The sequence below is a fragment of the Poecilia formosa genome, unplaced genomic scaffold (assembly GCF_000485575.1).
Source record: "Poecilia formosa unplaced genomic scaffold, Poecilia_formosa-5.1.2 Scaffold56, whole genome shotgun sequence".
Lineage (NCBI taxonomy): Eukaryota > Metazoa > Chordata > Actinopteri > Cyprinodontiformes > Poeciliidae > Poecilia > Poecilia formosa.
In genome coordinates this window covers 1416234-1435447 of record NW_006799995.1, presented here as the reverse complement: position 1 = coordinate 1435447, position 19214 = coordinate 1416234, and the positions used below count along the sequence as shown (strand labels likewise).

Here is a 19214-nt window from a genome sequence, read left to right as displayed (position 1 = left end):
GTTGCGGAAACAGAGAGCTAGCAGCAGCCCGGGTGCTGCAGGACCGGCCTTCTTCATCAGTCCTGTGTGGATGTTTGTTGGCTTTGTGCACTGACCGTGATAACAGGCTGTTACTGAGCTGGGACCTAATTGGATTATTCACATTATACAATTGAGAGGGAGGGGTGAGGGTGGGTGTGAGACAGCCTGTGATGGTGTGCGTTTGCGCGTGTGTATGTGTGTGCGTGTGCGTGTGTGTGTGCGTGCGTGTGTGTGTGAGCTACGGCAAAAACAAGTGGCAACCTCACTGATGCAGGATAATGACTTTTATTAAGACAGTGTTATAACTACCTCGATTATTATTACACTGTGCCTGAAGGGTGAAGGTACATAAAGGTGGAAACATAATGGTCTAATCAAAGTAATCGATTGAAATGATCAGAATTGGGAAATAGTGATGTGTTTGCGTATGTATGCGTGTGTGTGTGTGTGTGTTACCTTGAAACGGAGAGAGATCCACGTCAGCCCAGTTGTAGCTGGTTGCGATGCGGCAGCTCTCTTTCAGCCAGTCCAGGTTTGGGTACCAGTCGGATGACATGCCTGTCGAAACGCCAAGCAGAGACACAAACCTTCAGCCACGTTTCTGATTACTGGACTAATGTTTGGCATTTTAAACGTTCCGACTCTGAGCTCAGAGTTTATGAGAGTCACTCCAAAATATAGATTTTCTGCTTCTGCTTTCAGCCCTTCCAACACAAAATATGACTTCAAAGCTCCAAACTGCATTAAAGTAATAACCTCAGACTCAAGATAGACTCCCATGTGTAAACATATGTGACAAGCTGAGAGGCATTAATGGAGAATATCTACAAAAAAAAAAGAAAGAAAAAAATGACACTATGGACACTGGTAGTTTAAATGTTTTCATTTCAAACTTAGGTTTTACTGTTTCCAGTAGTGCTGTTATATTTAAGCTCAATTAATTATATGACTGGAAATTAATGACAAATTCATCTGCAACTCAATTTGTAAATAAATATGTGCAGCTTTTTTGCTTAAGCTGCAGTGATGTGTTCATAGAGGTATTATATGCATGTCTTTTTCATTTTTTACAGAAAATAGACATATTTTTCTGCAGTGCTCAGGACTTAATGGATGACTACGGACGGACGGAAAAAGCTGTACAACAGTACTTTGACTTTTTCAGTCAAATAAATTGATCATTATTCATTGGCAGTGTTTATTAATCCGTTTACAAAACTTTCATTGATAATAATGGAACAATCAGAAAGTGACATTTGTTATCCAAAAATAATACTTTTTATATATTTGAATTCATTTTCCTGAAATTAAAATGATCTATTCTAGGTCAACAAAATCTTAAAACTGGAGCCAAAATGAAGTCTAAAATCAAGTGAACTAATTTCTGTTTAAATATCAAAATGTGTTAGCAAATTAAAATAAAACAGTAAAACATTTAGAAAAAAAAACAACTCTCTGTCTATATTGTAAACAGCCACAAGGTGGTGTGAGTTCACACAGAAACATTTGAGATGAAAATAAACAAATGGGAATGCAAATGCAGAATACTTTGCCGTCATCACACTCCAATTAAATAGCAGAATATCTCCAAGCCACGAAAGAGTGGATGTTTTCATTCATCTACAGCTTAAAGAGGAAAACTGACCGAGACACAAAAATGCCTGAAAAGTCCTACTGCTGCCCTGAGAGCTCAGTTGCAGAGAGACAAAGAAGAAGAAAAACGAGACAGGAAATATGAGCCAGAAAATCCATGAGCAAAAAAAAAAAAAAAAAAACTGTTTGTACAAGCCCAGCTACACAATATGAAATGCAGTACTATGGGAGCATCATAGGAAAAATATATAAATATAAATGCAATAATTCTGTGCAGAGACAATGTTGTGTCAGGTGAATTGCTCTACAACAGAGTGGATGTGGGAAGTAGACGATGTAGAATCACTGTTTTAAAACAGTGAACGGGAAATCCTCACCTTCGGGTGTTTTTGGGAAGCAGTAATAAAGCCCCACACATGCAATATTTTCTACAGTGCCTGAATACCTTTCACCAGAAAATACAATGTATTTATTTTATGTGATGGACCAACATAAACAGTGAATAATTGTGAAGTTGTTAGAAAAGATCGCAACGTTACCAAAACTTCTGTACATCTAACTCTAAGAAGTGTTTTGTTTGCTAGCTTGTTTTTATGGGTACGTTTCCTTCATTTTCCTGTTTTTCTTTGTAAAACAGATGAAGTTCAGTCTGATTAGATGAAGCATGATCAAATTTCAGCGTCCATATCAAAGGGCTTTGGCAGAGTCTAGCAAGCTTCCTTGCTAGATTGCCTGACATTTGCTACATTCATTTTTCTGTGGAGTCTGAGCAGCTTCTCCGTCCCTGCTGAGGAAAAGCCCTCCCCACATCATGACTCTGCAGTCATCACAATTGGGATTACAAGTTCAGGGTGTTGTGCAATGTTTTCCACCAGAAGGCTTTTTGACTGCTGGCAAAATGTCTCGGTGTCACCTGACCGTAGCGCCTTCTTTGACACGTTGTCCCCCTACGAGGCTTATGGCAAACTGCAAATAGGACTTTCGTTCAACAATGGCTTTCTTCTTGCTACTCCAGCATAAGGGAGTAGCAAGTCGCACAATCCTCTTCTTTGTACTCCTCCACGACTCTAGGCGCTAATCCAGAACTACTGGCTATTTGGCCATCTGCATTTATATCAGCATGATTAAAACAAGATTTATAAGTTCACAAACTCAAACCACTTTGGAAAAACAATTTATATACCTTCAACTTTTTCATGCCGTCATGTGATCCTGGCCAGAGTGTTCCTGGGTCTTTATGATGCCGTTTCTTCACAAATGTCCTCGAACATACATCTAAGGCTTTCACAGAGCACCTGAATTCATATCGAGATGAAATTACACGAAGGTGTTCGTCCCCCTCCTCCCCCAATTATATGACCTCTGAGTGCAGCTGGTTTTGTCAGAGTGAAGCATAATTCGTGCTTCTTTGTCCGCTCTACTGTCCCCGTCAACTGCAAAGTCTGCACGCTGTAATTTTCATTACCCGTACCTGCCGACATCCATGTCCATCCTGTCCAGACTTTTTGTGTCTGCGTTGGATGTTTTCGCCGACACGGGGGGAAAAAAAAAAAAGAAAAAAAAAAAGCCTCAGACAGAGGGTGGCACTAAACACGCAACGGATGCATGAAAGCCGCTCAGATCAGACAGATGAGAAAAACAACAATGATGCTTGTTTAAGAAAAAGTATATGAGTGATCTGCTGTTTTGTCAGTGTGAATAATTTATCTCACAAGTGCAAAATTTGCACTGATGGCTCTTTTTTTTTTTTTTTTTAATTTTCCTCTAAGTATGTAAGTGCATTCCTAAGACAACTCATCGTGTTGGCCAAGACTTTAACAAATATGAAACCATGCAACCCCACGCGGCTTGCCTTTAAAGTGGATTGATACCTGCCACACTTTTCAGACTTGTATCCTCTTCACAACTATGCACGACATTCTGTTGGTCCAACACATTAAAACAGCAGAAACTTCTTATTTGTGACATTACTTGTAATGTTTAAAGCTCTTGAGTAACATGTCAAAAGCAGCTGAATGCAGATTATTATACTAGATTCAACGGGATTATTATATTTTGGTTCTTCTACTTGTATTTGCTGTCTTGACAGTCCTCGGTCCGTAGGAGGGTGTTTTGCATTTTCACCAAAATCAAACTTCCAGAGTCTCGTCTCAGATTGTTGAGCTACCTCAAACTGATGGTCAAAATACTGCAACATGCTTGAGCAGAGATTTTCCACTTCCATCGCTGTGGGTTTCGGTAAAAAAAATTGACCTCACAAAGCATCGTGTGTCAACAGAGCATCCTGAACTATTCCAAGGAAAACCACAACATAAGGAGTCTTTTATCACCTCCAAACAGACGGAGGTGTGTGTTTTCTTAATGATGCATTCCTGGGTTGAGGCTTTGTGTTTTATTTGACAAGGTTATAACAACTACCAGATGAATGATTTAAAAAGAAAAAAACACTGGTGGGAATGTTTTCACAAAGGAGAAAACAGTCTACAAAAACAGTTGAAACTGTGAAAATATTAAGCAAAAAAAAAAAAAAGAATTGGAAAAAGATGGTGAACATTTTTAGAATAGCACAAAGTTATATAATAAAGGAGGACAATGTCAAACAATTGAAGAACACCGAATTAGCTTCTATAAAGTAAATTAAAGTACAGTTGAAGTAAATAGAAACACAAACATCAACATATTTTCCTAAAACATTTCAGTATATTTAAAATCAAGGAATTCGCCTTAAAAAAATTAACATTTGAACGTCTTTAATGAGCCACTGATGGGCTGATTTTTTATTTTTATTTTTTATTTTTTTACATTTGACACCATCATGTCAATATATAAAAAGCTCCAAAAAGGGATCCAGAAGAAAATTCTCAGATGCTTTGAATTCAGATTTTAAAAATATTTCAGGTAAAAAATAAAACACAAGAAACCTGCTGTTGTCAAAACTGACTGAGTGGAAAACCAGGACTGTCCTGCAACAAATTCATCTAAGCTCTTTGCATTCGTTGAGTATAAAATTAAAGTTAATCTCACGCATATGGGCATCTGCAAAGAAAATATTCAAAAACATAAAAAGAGAATCTCTGAAACACAGCTTACCAAACCATGTCAGAAAATTGAAAACTTGTTTAAGAATACTGTAAATAAAACCTTCCACTTGCTGCAGTCCTCGAGGACAGAGATTCACTCATACTTTATGCCAAACATTCATAAATATGTAGATTTTTTTCCCCCACATTTAAAAGAAAAGAAATTAATTTCCAAGCTACGATTGGTTGGAAATGATTGAAATAACTTACATGAAAGTGCAATTTTACCTTTGACTTCAGAAGCCTCATATCTGTGCAATATCATTCAGCCTCCAAGTTTGCACTCAAGTGCTTCATTTCTGTGTCAACTGTGATATATTTGACAGAATCTTCTCTTCTTTTTTTTTTTTCAACAAATTGTACAATTCTGCACAGTTAATGCTTCTTTTACTTTGTCCCTGCATTGATGTGCGCCGTTTTCTTTTACTACCTCACTTCCTTGTCCCACAGTAAAATGAATAGGCGGTTATATTCTCACCTGGAGCCTGGACTGCATGACTCTGGTGGGAGAGAGAGTTGTGTGGCCGGTGCTGGCCGTGCGGCCCGTGCACCTGGTGCCTGTGAGGGTGGTGGGCGTGGTGCGACGCCTGGCCGTGGTTGTGTTGGTGGTGGTGGCCGATGCCGCCTCCTGCACCGGGAGAGTGCTGGTAGGAGCAGGCCGTCCGGGCCTGCTGGCTGGAGTCGTTTGGCATGCTCATCAAACCTGACACGATCAGGAGAAAGACCGGCGTGTAAACTGACTGAGAGGTTTTAACTGTTACACTGTAAAAATAAATTCTCTCTTAAGCATACGTCTAAAGACAAATGGACTACATTTTATTTTGGACTGTCAGATTAAAGTTTTGTTACCTTTCACTTCACATTCATACCCTTCTACCATAAAAAAATATAAAATTTAAGTTTGTGACTGTAATGCAAAATTAATTACACAATTTCAAGTTTTTTCTTTTTTTTTTGGAAGACACTAAATGCACCATTACTGATTTTTTTTTTTTTTTTGAAGATTAGTTCTTGAAACATGACCTAAACAGCGGAAACAAATATCAACTATTCCAGGCTTGTAAGCCTTATTAAGAAGGCGAAAACAATTTTTACTTCTCCTCAAGACTGGCGCCTTGAGAATCTTACTTCTCAGAGACTTTAATTACTGACAGTATTGTACAGTGCAGCTCCTACCACCATAATGAGGTCACGCCAGTGGCCCTCTTGATGTTCCTGCTCATAATCTCATTCAAACGCACACAACCTTCCACATCAGCTTATTGATTCTATCGTTCCAGGGCAATTCTCAGCTGAGATTCCTGCAAAAAGTAGCCGCTGAAAAATAGCAACAACACTAAACTAGTTTGTTTCTTGGTAGTTTCAGAATGTATTTTGGTTGCCTTGGACGTCCCTGTGCTCACTTTGCTTTAGACGCATTTAAGACTTAGTCAAAGACGCCATTCAGAGTGAAATACCAAAGACACTGGCCCCGTGAATGTGGAACTACTTTCTGTCAGATGAAAGTAGTTCATAGCAAAAACAGCAAAAACTTCAACTTTTCTTCAGCTGAAGCTTTAAAACTTATCAACCAGTTTCAGAAATGACCTGCCTGGAGATGACAGTTTCAAAACCAGTTGTAATTTAGAAGCTCACTAAGTCTATCTATAAGTTAGTCAATTTGTGCAAGTGTTTTTATTTTTACTTCTTTAAACTATCCATTTACAGTAGAACGTCTTTGCTGCGTGTCAGATCAAAGCTTTACATAATTATTGTAGCAGATTCTCTTGTTACGTTTGAGAACATGCAGATACATTGTGGCTTTAAAAAGTATTCATACTAGTCACAAAGTGGTCCATAACAGTGAAATGAAAAGGATAGCTTTAAAAAAAACTGTAAAGTTTGATACGCATTTAAATCATTCCCCCCGTTACTCTGATACTCCAAGAGTTGAATGTTGCACAATAAAGTTAAATTAAACATCAAAAGATGTGGGAGAATGGTTCCTGTGCTCAGATTAAATTTTCTGGCCAAAATGCAAATGACTATTTGTGGAGGAAAAGTAACACTGAGCATCACTGTCAGGACAACATCCCCACTCTGAAACATGGTGAGGGCAGTGGCATGCTGTGTGGTATAGTTTCCTTTAATAGGGAAGATTTTCACCGTCTCAACCAATTACTCCTTTTATCTTTTACTTTGCTAATGTGCTCTACCTTGGTTTGTATGTCAAATAAAATAAAACACAAACTACATGATTGTTTGTGAAAAAGTCAAGGCTCTCAGAGTCAAAGTTAATTTTTTCATCTTTCTCTTTTAACAAGTTTGTTGGATTATTCAATATATTTCTTTTTTTTTAAACTAAGACAGATATTGTTTGTTGTATATTTTTGATGCAGTAAGTCAGATATTAACACATTCACTGCACAGTTATCTCTCAAATCATTTATAGTCATACCATATTTCACAATCTGCGCTGTGGCAAAGTTTTTTTCTTCTCTCTCTTTTTTTTTGTTTTTTTTCCATCAGCTGGTATTTTCATTGTCTTATTTTATGTGCTTGCGATCACCCTTGACCACTCGCTGCTGGGGACCCAGTCAGACGGTGAGTCCAGACAGCAGTTTTGCAGAACTCAACAGAGCGCATCAATCTCCCTCAGTTACAACTTCCTGAATGTGTGCGGGGGGGAGAAGTAAGTAAGTAAGAGGAGGAAGGTGATAGAGGGGTGGTAGGACGGCGTGAAGGAAGGAAGAGAGGAGGGGGGTCCAACAGGGAGAGCGCCTTGTGACCTGAAAGCTTCAGGAAGCAATTAGTGAGATGCTTCACAAACTTTAGAACCAATCTAATTAGCTGCTATCAAAGCCGAACTCCTTCCACTGCTCTGCTAAAGATGTGTTTTTCCTCCTGTTGAATTCTTCCTCTTAATTGCCTTTACTCGTTTGACTGTGCGAGCCATAAAATGCAGATATGCGGAACAACAGATTGTTTGTTTATTTAAATACAACAGAGTAGGAGTAGCGAGTGGTGGAGGTTAATACTGGAACGCCCGCTATGAAAGCAATGTTAAATTGTCTGAATTTCAATGCGAGTTAAAGCGTGCCAGTTAATTATGTGCATGAGGGCTGACAGAGGTTTCCGATTGTTTCTCCTTTCTCTCTCTCTCTCTCTTTCTCTCTCACACACACACATCAAGTATTGTGTATTGTTGGACAGGCTGGCATCAACAAGCCGCAGTGAGGCCGACACCCACCTTGTTGTGAAAAGGACTGCTCAAAGACGCACTTGTACAGGCTGCGGAAAGAAGCGCTGAGGTCCTCGAAGTCGGAGAAGCAGAGTTGCTTGTCCCGCGATTCCGGGACAGGTAAACCGTACTGGGGCTGCTGGGGCGGCGGTGGAGCCTGGGCCGACTGCTGCAGGCTCAAGGACTGAGACGAAGGCTCCGAGTGACTGCTCACCTTTAGAAAGACAAAGACGGATGTGAACAAAGTGTTCTTAAAGAAAAAAATAAAAAGGAGAGGGAAGAAAAGGAAATCTGCGGATACAGTAAATATTTAAACGCTGACAAAATCTTCTGAAAGTCGGATGGGATTTCGTACAACTGAAGTGATACAAAAAGAAAGTTGCTGTAGGTGAAGGGAAAATAAACAAAGTGTTCCAGACACAAAAACATCCATTGTGGTGAAGAGGTATTTTGGTTTCCAAGGACCACAGACACAAAGCCGCAACTTTTCAGCCACATTTAGGTTTTGTATCATCAGTAATCATTTAGTGTCAAACAAAAAGGGAAATGGCTAACAATATTAAAAACACTGACAGTACTATTTACAATAATAATTAGATACTGAACTAGTTTGCATTTTTGAAATGAGATATTCTGATTTTTTTTTTCTTCTTTTTTGTTGGAAGAAGTGTTTCAGCCTTGAAATACATCCATCAATGTCCCTCTAATTAAATGAAATGAGAATTAATATCAACGTCAAGATTTTCCTCAATGGTTAAAAGTAAAAGTAGACTTGGTCTATGAAACCTTTTGGCTGACAGAAATATTTTTTTGATCCTAATCCTTAAGCAGGAACATTTAGTCTGATTTGAAGGTTTTTGGTTTTTATAGGCAGCGTTTGACTAAAATTGGTACCGATGCACCAGTGTGAAAATTCTGGCCGATATCCATATCTGATAAATATCCTGCAGATTTTGGGTAGTGCGTCACCATCACTGCCCAAACCAAGTACTCTGCCGTCCTGAAACACATGCACAAATGCCTACGAAATGTGAAGAAACATTAACTGTTAGTATTATTAGCCCAGACTTTCTTCTAAAACCTACTGATATGTTAAAACATGACTGACATTGGCCAATACTGATGTTACATCAGTTATGTTGTGCATCCCTGGTTATTTCTCTGTAAATGGTTTCCAGCTAAACATTTTAAATTCTGAATTTCAAAGTTGTTTATCTGAACGTTCGTTTGCACAACGGCAAAAATGTTTTCACCAGAATTCAGGATTTCTGCTGCTTGGGTAACACAAAATATATTTTTAATTTTAAATAACTGAAACACAACATGTTTTATTTTAAATGATTCTACTGCAAATTTCTTGAGGTGCACCTTTAAACTGCATCACAGTTTTCCGTCTTTCACCGGGTCATGCAGGTGAGGCCCATTGTCATTTTGACTGCGAGGGATGCCGTGCAAACCAGAAAAGCAAAACTATATAAAAATCCAGTTTATTTTAGAATAATAATTTTTAAAAAAAATACACGCACACACATTTTACTGCGTCTTGCAAATGTCCTTTTATGACTTGTTTTTAATTCTGCAGTTCACAATGACAATCAAACTTAATTTAATTTTGCTAAATGAAATAGAAAGCCAATCATTTTCTTTTCTCCATAAATACAAAAAAAAAAACAAAAAAAAAAACGAAGCACAGCGCTTCCAATTTTTTCTCATTTCGCGGCTGCGGCTCGTCTTCCTCCATCCTCAATCATCTCATCCCAGCTGTCATCCTCCTCGCCATCCAGCCGGTGAACACAAGCAATTTGCTGTGATCAGTGTGCCTCTGCCAATATGAGCCAACTTTCCATGACGCCATCACCCACACATCTACCTGCACACCCGGTAATGGGAGCCTCTCGGTAAACTCCACTGGCGTGTGCGTGTGCGTGTGTGTGTGTGTGTGTGTGTGTGTGCGATCTCTGCCACCGGTGCCACCGGTAATCACTGTCAGTCAGGAGGATGTCACCTGCACCAGGTAATGAGACAGAACTAACCCCGATCCTCGGCGGACTAGACCGCAAATGAGGTCTGAAAGGATGGAGGAGCGGGAAGAGGGGAGGGGCGGCCGAGGTGATGAAGGCAGAAGGAAAACAAAAGATGGCCCGCAGAAATGGGAGGTTAACGAGATGAGATTGCGCTGACCTTTTTGCTAATGCAGGTGGGAGGTAGCAGGAGAAAAGTGATTGATGGTAAAAAGGTGAGCAGCTGTTACAAAAGAGAAGCAATAAAGAGCAGTGGTGTTCCTGCTCAGCTGTAAACCCGCATCAGATGTTGTTGAACAAAGCAGCCTTTAACGCCGCGCTGCTAAATTTAACAGGACAGGCAGGAAGGGAATCGGAATCTGTCTCTGTGCTGCAGCAAAACAGAGTAAGAGACTGACCAAAAACCCTTCTCCTTAGTTAAATTATATGTGAAATTGGGAGATTAAACCCAGAGAGGGGAAAGAAAAAAAAAAAAAAAAAAAAAAAAAACCACACACAAAACTCTGTAAAATACAAGTAAATAAATGAAATATAATAAAAGGAAACAAAGCTGCCATCATGCCACTACAATGTTTTGTCTTTAACGTACTGTTTGAAAATTGAACTATTTATGTGAACAAAAAGTTTTCTCAAGCTACTGGTAAGTTCATATTTAATACAAGTTTATGCCAATGACAGTTTTTCTTCTAATAAACAAACGTCAGCCTTGCTTTGTTGGAATGTTTTCTTGGCTTTCCCATTTTGAGCTGCGGCAGAGAAACATGCCTCCATGCAAAGAAAAGAAGGCATATGGTAATACATAACATCGACAATAATTGTGTGGAGTCGTGAATTTGGAAACTGTGTGTGACATAATGTGTAAACTGAACTTCAAAATGGCTTTCAGGGGGGAAAAAACGGATTGTTATGTGATGATATATAAACATTTTATATATGATTGGGTTAAAAATGGCAGTAACATATGTTTTAACAGAAAGAAAATTGAAAACTTAAAGATTTAACAGCGAATAACTATTTATGTTCTAAGTAAGAACTGTAATGCACACATTTTGCTTTTTTTGTGAACATTTCGTCCCTTTGTAGAACTTCGAGGTTTAATAGTTTTCTCTTCTCTTGCTATTTTTTTTAGCTCAATACACATAACCTGCATCATTTAACTAGGTGATAATGACAAATTGCTTGTGTCAGTAAAAAAATAATAATAAAAAAATCAACTTAGCAAATTTAGCAAATCTAGAAAAACCTAATCTACCACATGAATCTTCAGATTGTTCCATAAAACCAGATGTGTTGTAACACTTTAGTAAGATGCAACACAGTGCCTGCCAAGAGGAAAATGAACTAAAGCTGAAACAGACTAAATGGACTAGTCTTCATAAAAAAAGGGTAAAATGTCATGAGAAAAACAAAACAAAAAAAAACAAAAAAACATAATGTGGCTTTTATTTCTTTTTGCCGTTGTATCAACTGCGACCCTGAAGCTGAGGTTCAAACTGAACCGTGATTTATGTGTGGTGTTACACATTTCTATTTGAAGTGGGGTGATGATCTCTAAAACTGTTTTTTTTATATTTTTTTTTTCAGAAGCTCTGACTGTGGAATAAATCCATACTGCTGCAAAAGAAGACACTATTAGAAAGGAGATAGCCAAAAAGAAAGCAACACTTGGTTTTGGTCCACACAGCTGACCAAAGAGCTAAGTGGTTTGTAAATGTCCGCTGATTTGAAAAGCTGCTGAAATATTTGGATGGAGACATCCCTGACCGTTAAATGTAATGTTTCTGCATTACAAGGAAAACCGCAACACAATCCACATTTCTTTGCTTGCAAGGTAACTTATTGTTTTACCGTTGCCTGTGTTTTAAATAGGTCAAATCTAGAGGGGTCAGGCACCATTTAAATACATCAGAGACGGCACAGGTACGTTTCTTCCTCACCCGCTGTTTTATTTTTGCATGACAGGAGTGAGCCTCCTTCAAAGCGTCCTATTATTTCTCACAGATTTAAAATGCATTTTGTTGTGTTCAGGCCCTGAGGGGTGCAGCGAGGGCTGCGCCAGCACCACCGATAGTCTGCTGCAAAACAAAAAAACTCAATTTACAGGGCAAATAATATTGCGTGTGATTGCTGCGTTCAACGAGACAAATGCAGGCGCTTGTACTTTCACCTGCATCGCTGCTGAAATGCCTTCATACGTGATGATTTCTTTTTTTTCCCCCCTCTCAAAATTGTTTTTGCTAAACATGAAAATTTAATTTTGCACTCGGCATGTCTCCAATGTAAGACTTTTGAAAACAAATGTAAGTTGTCCACTCAAGAAATCACATAAAAGTGAATTGGAAAAAAAAACAAAAAAAAAAAAACAATCAATCTGTTTGGCTTCGAACTTCAACGTCAAACACGAAGGGAGAGTTTCAGGAGTTAGCTGCAAATCCATCGCACACATCGTTAGCCGGCTCCCACCTCCTTAGCCGCTAAGGGTGCAGCAGACACCTTCAGCACCCGGCGAATCACCAACATGATGTCAGAATCAAGGAGGTCACAGAGGGACAGGTTTAATGCGGATCGCATAAAATTCCCCGGAGGTCGACGACGAAAAACCAGATGAGAGGTGAGAGAAAACGTTGGCCCAGCAAAGGTATCTTTTCAATAAGACACACTCTGCGACAGGCCGACGTCCTCCTGCAACACTCACAACAGTCGCAGCCATAACAAAGACGAGCTCTTACTGGTGTGTAGCTGTGCACGTTGCTGCTGCTGCTGCTGCTGCTGCTGCTGACAGCGGGGTTCAGGCTGTTAAGGCTGACAGACGCCAAACTCTGCTCTGAAAGACTGTTGCTCAGGCTGCCACCCAGACTCCCAGGACTCTCGCCGCCTTCTGCTTCAGGGTTGTACAGCGCTACCTAAACACAACAAAGACAGCAAGGTTTCATCTAGTTCACTCATTGTTTTTAGGGGTTTTTATCTAAATCGTCATCAAAGTGAGGGGAGGACCTTAAAGATTTTTTTTTTTTAATCAACACCTTACTGTGATTGCAAAATGTAAAAAAAAAAAGCAAAAGCAGAAACATTTGTAATCCAGATAATTTTGTCTTTGCTCCGACTAAATAACTGTTCCCCAGAACCACAACATTGACTCCATGTCTAGAAATGAGAACTACTTTATTTATATGTCAAAGAAAAAAGAAAATAATTAAGAAGAAATCAAAGTTTATCAATATCTACATCATATTTTTTGTATTTTAAACTATAAGAACATCTCTAATTGTTCTAATTTCTGGTTTCTGAAGAGGAGAATTTTGCCTTGAGAGACAGGAATATGACTGAGTTCTTTCCAGCTGTGGACGATTGCTTTAAAAAGGAAAGCACTTGAACAACATTGAAGGCATTTACGGTGATAAAAATTGCCCTTGTGTCAACAGTATCATTTAGTAGTGGAAATTTGATGAAGGTCATGCTAAAATTAGTCTTTTCTACAGCCTGCATATGTAGAATTATTGCTCATTTTATCAGTCTAATTTCTTTAGCGCCACTTAGAAGTGGCTAAAGAGGCAGAAAAAGATGCTCTGCAGTGATTTGACCAAAATATGAACAAAACTAACACTGGATAATATTTTTGCAAGGCTTCGAGTCAAAGTAAAAACAGAAATTAAAGCATTAGTCAGTGCAATTTGTCCACACTATGAAATACGGTAGTGGCAGCATTATGCTGTGGATACGCTTTTCTTCAGCAGAGAAAAGGAAGTCAGTTAAGGTTGATGGGAGGATGGATGGAGCTAAAGACAAGAGCGATCAAAAATGGAAACCTGGAACTGGGTCTCCCAATGGTACACAGACCCTAAGAAGTGCAGCCAGAGCTACAATCAAATTGCATTGGGATGGCCTAGTCAAAGCTCAGACCTAAATCCAACAGAAAATCTGGGCAAGACTTGAAGCTTGAGGTACAAGCTTTGTAGCAAACAATAGTGTGCAAAGTTTGAGGCATAACCCCAAATACTTGTAACAACAGTAACTGAACCAAGAGGAGGTTCTAAAATGTATTGACTCAAACAATGTAAATGCATGCTCCTCTTTACAAATCTAGATTTGTCGGAAAAATGACCTTACAATTCTGCACTTCCTTCTTTTGGTCCATCACATGAATTCCCAGTGCAACTCACTGGAGCTTGTGGGAGTAAGGTGACTCAATGTGAAAAAGTTCACGGGATAATATTTTTGCAAGGCCTCGAGTCAAAGTAAAAACAGAAATTAAAGCATTAGTCAGTGCAATTTGTCTTATCCCTGCATCAACAGACAACTGCGGTGCCACAATTTTCATAAAAAATAAAAAAACATTTTTAAAAAACGCAAAAGGAGAAACCTAACCCAGAGAACTCCCTGTGTAGTGAAAGGAGCTGCACAGCGTACTGTCTCGTGTTGACGCATCACAAAGCTTTTTAAAAAGCGGTGCCTCAGAATTATGTTGAATCATGTTTCTCTTGTTTTATTTGACTGTCAGGACTTGTGAGGCAGAGCGTCAGGATTACCTCCGGGCTACGTTTAATTGTAAAGACAAATGTGAAAACATAGCCTTCGGGTGAGACAACAGTAAAAGCTCTCTGGGGCAGCGCTCTACTCTGTGGAAAATCTAGTGGTAAGAAAAACAAAGAAAAGAAAAAAAAAAAGAGCATTTCTGAGAAGTCTTTCCCAGTTTTAGTGGGTGTGGAGAAATCTGCAGTGAAAGAAGATTTAATTCTCCTTACTGTGACACTGTTGCAGCAGGGAAAACACTTTGCAGACTCGAAGACGTTTACGGTTTGCACAGAAATACAGAATACGCATTACGAAGCACATTTGTAGGTTGTAGGTTTTGATGTAGCACAGCTTCACGTCAAGATATTAGAGTTAAAAAAACAAAAAAAAACAAAAACAAACAACAATCTAATATGCTAATAACAGCATACCAAGTCTCTAATTAAGAAAAATGTTTTTCAGTTTTCCCATGCTTTTCTGTCAAGTTTCAGAAATGCCTTTTAAAAAGCAATTACATCTTTTGAGCATAGCAGAAAATTAGTGAGAAAACGTGTAAGAGACGAGGCTCTGACTCGCTGCTGCGCCTGCAGGACGCCACCTGTCTGGACGTGGGCGGATATCATTGACGTTGGCATCTGCATCATTATCGTCAAGGTCTTCCTCGCCCTGCTCTGAATCATTGTTTCAAAATGTAAAGTGATGTCTTAAAAGAGATGCGTTTGAGCTTCTGCTGGAGTAACACAGCGAGTGGAAGCTGACATGTTTAACGTAAATTGTGAAAAGTACATCTTTAAAAAACAAAAACAAAACAAAAAATACGTTTTCTGTGTTGATTAAAATTGCTCAGAAACAGCTACTATCAATGTTATAATAATTTGAATTGAGGCTTTCTTGTTCCTTCCTCGAATGAAATGTATAATAAACTGGACATTTATTTTGAGTGTCAATCAATACGTTTGATTCCCAGTAGGTAACTTTAATGACAAAAAATAAAAAATAAAATAAATGTTTTTACATATTTGTTAGAAACCGTCACTATGATTTCACCGTGTGGTATGATTCAGATCATCTGTGAAAAAAAACGGAGCTCCTCCGCCATCTCCCTCAGGTCCGACTGCCATCTGCAGAAATACACTGTTCAGTCAGAAACAACCAATCAGAGCCAAGAGGAGGGCCTTAGTGCTGTCAATCAAATATACACACAATGTGTAATAAAACCACAGTCTGTTTTCATCATCTCACATTAAATCTGACACATTTTTTCCCCAATTTCAGTAAATCAATTTAGCTTAATTTGCTTAATGCCAGAATAATGGGCAAATAAACTTTTTACTAAATGTTTAATACTTTCTCCAAGTTAGAGGTTTATATACTCTTGATGCTGCCTCCTCCATACTTCATGGACAGCATCCTCAGGGACTTTTCTCTAAATGTTCAATAAATGTGACTTTCATCAGTTTATAAGACATGTCTACTATAATTAAGGTTTATTTTCAAGAGTGCTTTTCTGAGTCGACTTTTTACAGTATGAAGCTGAAGTAATGCCTTCACTGGTCCTCCAGGCTTCAGCCAATCAGGATGCTATCAACAGGTATTTTGCTTTTGCAGTGAGTTTGATTTGAACACGTCATTCCAAAACACAGACAAGGAATCTGTCTCATTCCTGAACAGTGCAATCCTACAGTATTTACATTTGCTTGTAAATGTTTGAACAGATGAGCGCAGCATCTGAAAATTTCGCCCAAAGGATGAAACGGACCTAAAGTCCAGAGATCTCTCTCTCTCTCTAGATTGATTTCTGTTATTTCTTCCATCACATCACACAGGATTTCAATGCACTTGATGCGTTTCTTTAAAATACATCCACAGCTGGGCTTCAAATTAACCCATATTGAATTGAGCTATCAAAAGGCCAAGTAGGACTTAGTTCTTAGTTAAAAATGGGGGAAGTTTGATCTATTTAATGTCAATCTAAAAATCAGTTTTTTATACTATAAATATATACATTTAAAAAATAATAATAATCGATAACCTGAAAAAGACATGAAGTTTGAAAATAAAGAGCGAGGAACAGGAAGTACTAAATATTTAGTGTTCTAAATTACTACAAAACCTTGGCATTGACCAGTGTACAGTGAAAGTTTTCTTTGAGCAAAAGTAAAACTGATTTCTTCGTTTAGATAAGAACCCAAACCAGTAGCATGCTGGGCATTTTACGAACGTTTTCCATAATTATTCATAACTGGCTGTCTTGCAACGACCTTGTTATTTGCTGCACTGATGGCCAGAGTTGGGGATGCGCCTCCTGACATGATGCAGTCCATTCTCAGGGACTCTGACTCCAGGCTGTAAGGGGTTGATGCCTGCAAGGAAAGTGCAAATGACAACAGACACAGATATTATTAGACTTTATAGTCCAAGCTGAAGAGGAAATGCATAATTACATTGGTATACGCCAAGTTACCTCAGAGTGTTTCCTACACACCCAAGTTACTCAATGTGTTTATGTATCAAAGAAACATTTTCTCAAGTCTTGTCAAATATCTGAAGTACGTGTGTCATTTTTAAAAGTGGAATATACGAGTGTCTCGATCTGTGGAGTGAAATTATGGAATAAATTAGACGTTAAATTTCAACAAATAAATAATATCCTACAGTTTAAAAGCGCACATAAGTAGTATGTTCAATAAGATTAAAGATGAAGCCATGTATTCTGCGGTACACTGTATTTAAAATCTGTTGGTTAGATTTAATAAATTTAAACATACATATTGTTGTAACATTTCTTCAGAGGTCGTATTCATTTATTTAACAGTCATTCATTAGCCAGTGGTATATTTATTACATTTATCCACATGAAAATTCAATTCAAAATCAAAAATATTTTATTAATCCCAAAGGGAAATGAAACCAAGTTTATTTTTTTATTTAGTCTGTTATTCAAGTTAATTTATTATTATGTTTCTACTTTTTTCTGCTCCTTTTGAAACTGATTTTTGCACATTTTTTTCATTATTATTATTTTCTTTTGTCCTTGTTTTTCTTCATTAACTTCATTTCTTTGATCTCTATTGAGTATTGAAATAAACTTGCATTCATTCATTCAGTAATAGAATATGGTCAAGAAAAAAAAACATTTTTGGACGTTGCAAAAACTAAAACCGTTTTGTACACTCTGCTCAAATACCAGTCAGTCTGGGCCCTTCACATCAAGTTTATTATATTACTCTGTGAATATCTTCTCTTTAAGGATTAATTAAGTACTATGCAATTTAAGGACACATTTATTTCCTCAGCAGCAGAACAGCCTCTTCCAAAAGTCCTGCACAAAACTTTTAAACATTGTTTTTAGGCATCTATGAATGTTCGAATACAAATAATTAAATTTATTTATCTGGTATTTGCTTATTCTGCTGTAATTGCCTGCTCTTTGTTGCATAGCAAAAGCCAAAAACATATAACATAAGGAAAAAGCTCAATACTCCAACACAGATCGGTGAATCGGAACACAACATGTGAAAATGGTCAAATACGAAGGCAAATAAACAAACAGGACGTTGCTTTTTCTGCTTCTTCAGGACAGAACAAGATAAACCAGAGAGTTTTTCACATTGTGTTTGCACATATTTCCACTGTGCTGATGTTTTCACAGCTCTTTTAATCATGTTCATATAAATGCATGATTATTAAGACTCCTGCAGTTGAGAAGAAGCACTCTTTTACTCTCACTAGAATCACTAAATACACTTTATTTTACAAGGAAACATACATTACTCCATGTATCTCTACTGTGCGTTACATTTTAAACAATATTTTCTTATATCCATATCACAGCTAATGACAATATTACATTTTAAATTACATACCAACCTGAACGAATGACATGCAGATAGTATTAAGGAATATTACAAGTAAGACAATTTGATATGAAAAAGTTCAAAAAGCATATATCTATATACTGTGCACACATATAAATGATACACAAACTTAATACATACTTACTGTCAATTATAACCAACATTTACTAATAAGTGAGCCTGGATGAATTCCTGTGGCAAAAATAAATAAATAAATAAATAAATGAATAAATCCAGCAGAGTGGAGCCCTTAATGTAGCACTTCCTGAATTCCTGAGAGCCTTTTCTCCTCATTTAGATTCACTAGAAATCTAAATCCGGCTCACACTGATTGGGGATACCCAGAGGATTTTGGCAATGAGATGAGAAATTAAATGTGACAAAGGTTATGAAGAAATTTCTGTCCGCTTCAAGTTCATGATTCTTTCACGAGCCTCCCCTGATCCACCCCGACGCTCCGGGCTGAGAACCGCGTGAACAAGTCGGCGCGCGCCTCGCGTAAATTGCCGGACACTTAGGCAGACTGGGAAGTGGACACATCACTTGCACTTGGTAAGATGAATCAAGCCTTCCTCATGAATTATTTACACATTTCAGGCGTATTCTGCAGCGTTTCGTTTGCCGCCGTCTTCCCTGCGAGACGAAGCAGGGGCACTACTCTATGAGATAGAAGAAGCTACTCATGGACTGATTAGGGGCGACACTGATGCCCCAAAAATGTAAAAAAAAAAAAAAAGAAAGGAAAAAAAATGTGTCTTTTTTTCCTCCTTGTTTGACTTCTTTTAAGGTTCAAGGCTGGCTTGGCTGACTTCCCAAACTGCTTACAGTAAGAGGATTGGTTGGTAACAATGCAATCTTTAATTTATGATAAACGGGTTGCCGGTTCCCCCGACGGAAGCTCTTAGAAAAA

General features: G+C 38.2%; 1 protein-coding gene across 1 annotated transcript in view; it reads right to left on the bottom strand.

The window, feature by feature from the left end:
- The window catches only part of LOC103138953 (forkhead box protein J3-like), an 87090-nt gene that overhangs the window by 6602 nt on the left and 61274 nt on the right, over nt 1-19214 (bottom strand). Inside the window, exons 6-10 of the mRNA XM_007553367.2 lie at nt 16709-16810; nt 12665-12838; nt 7924-8128; nt 5173-5397; nt 478-579 (exon numbers count right to left, since the gene is read on the bottom strand). Coding sequence (XP_007553429.1) covers nt 478-579; nt 5173-5397; nt 7924-8128; nt 12665-12838; nt 16709-16810 — 808 coding nt within the window. The remainder of the gene's footprint in view (nt 1-477; nt 580-5172; nt 5398-7923; nt 8129-12664; nt 12839-16708; nt 16811-19214) is intronic.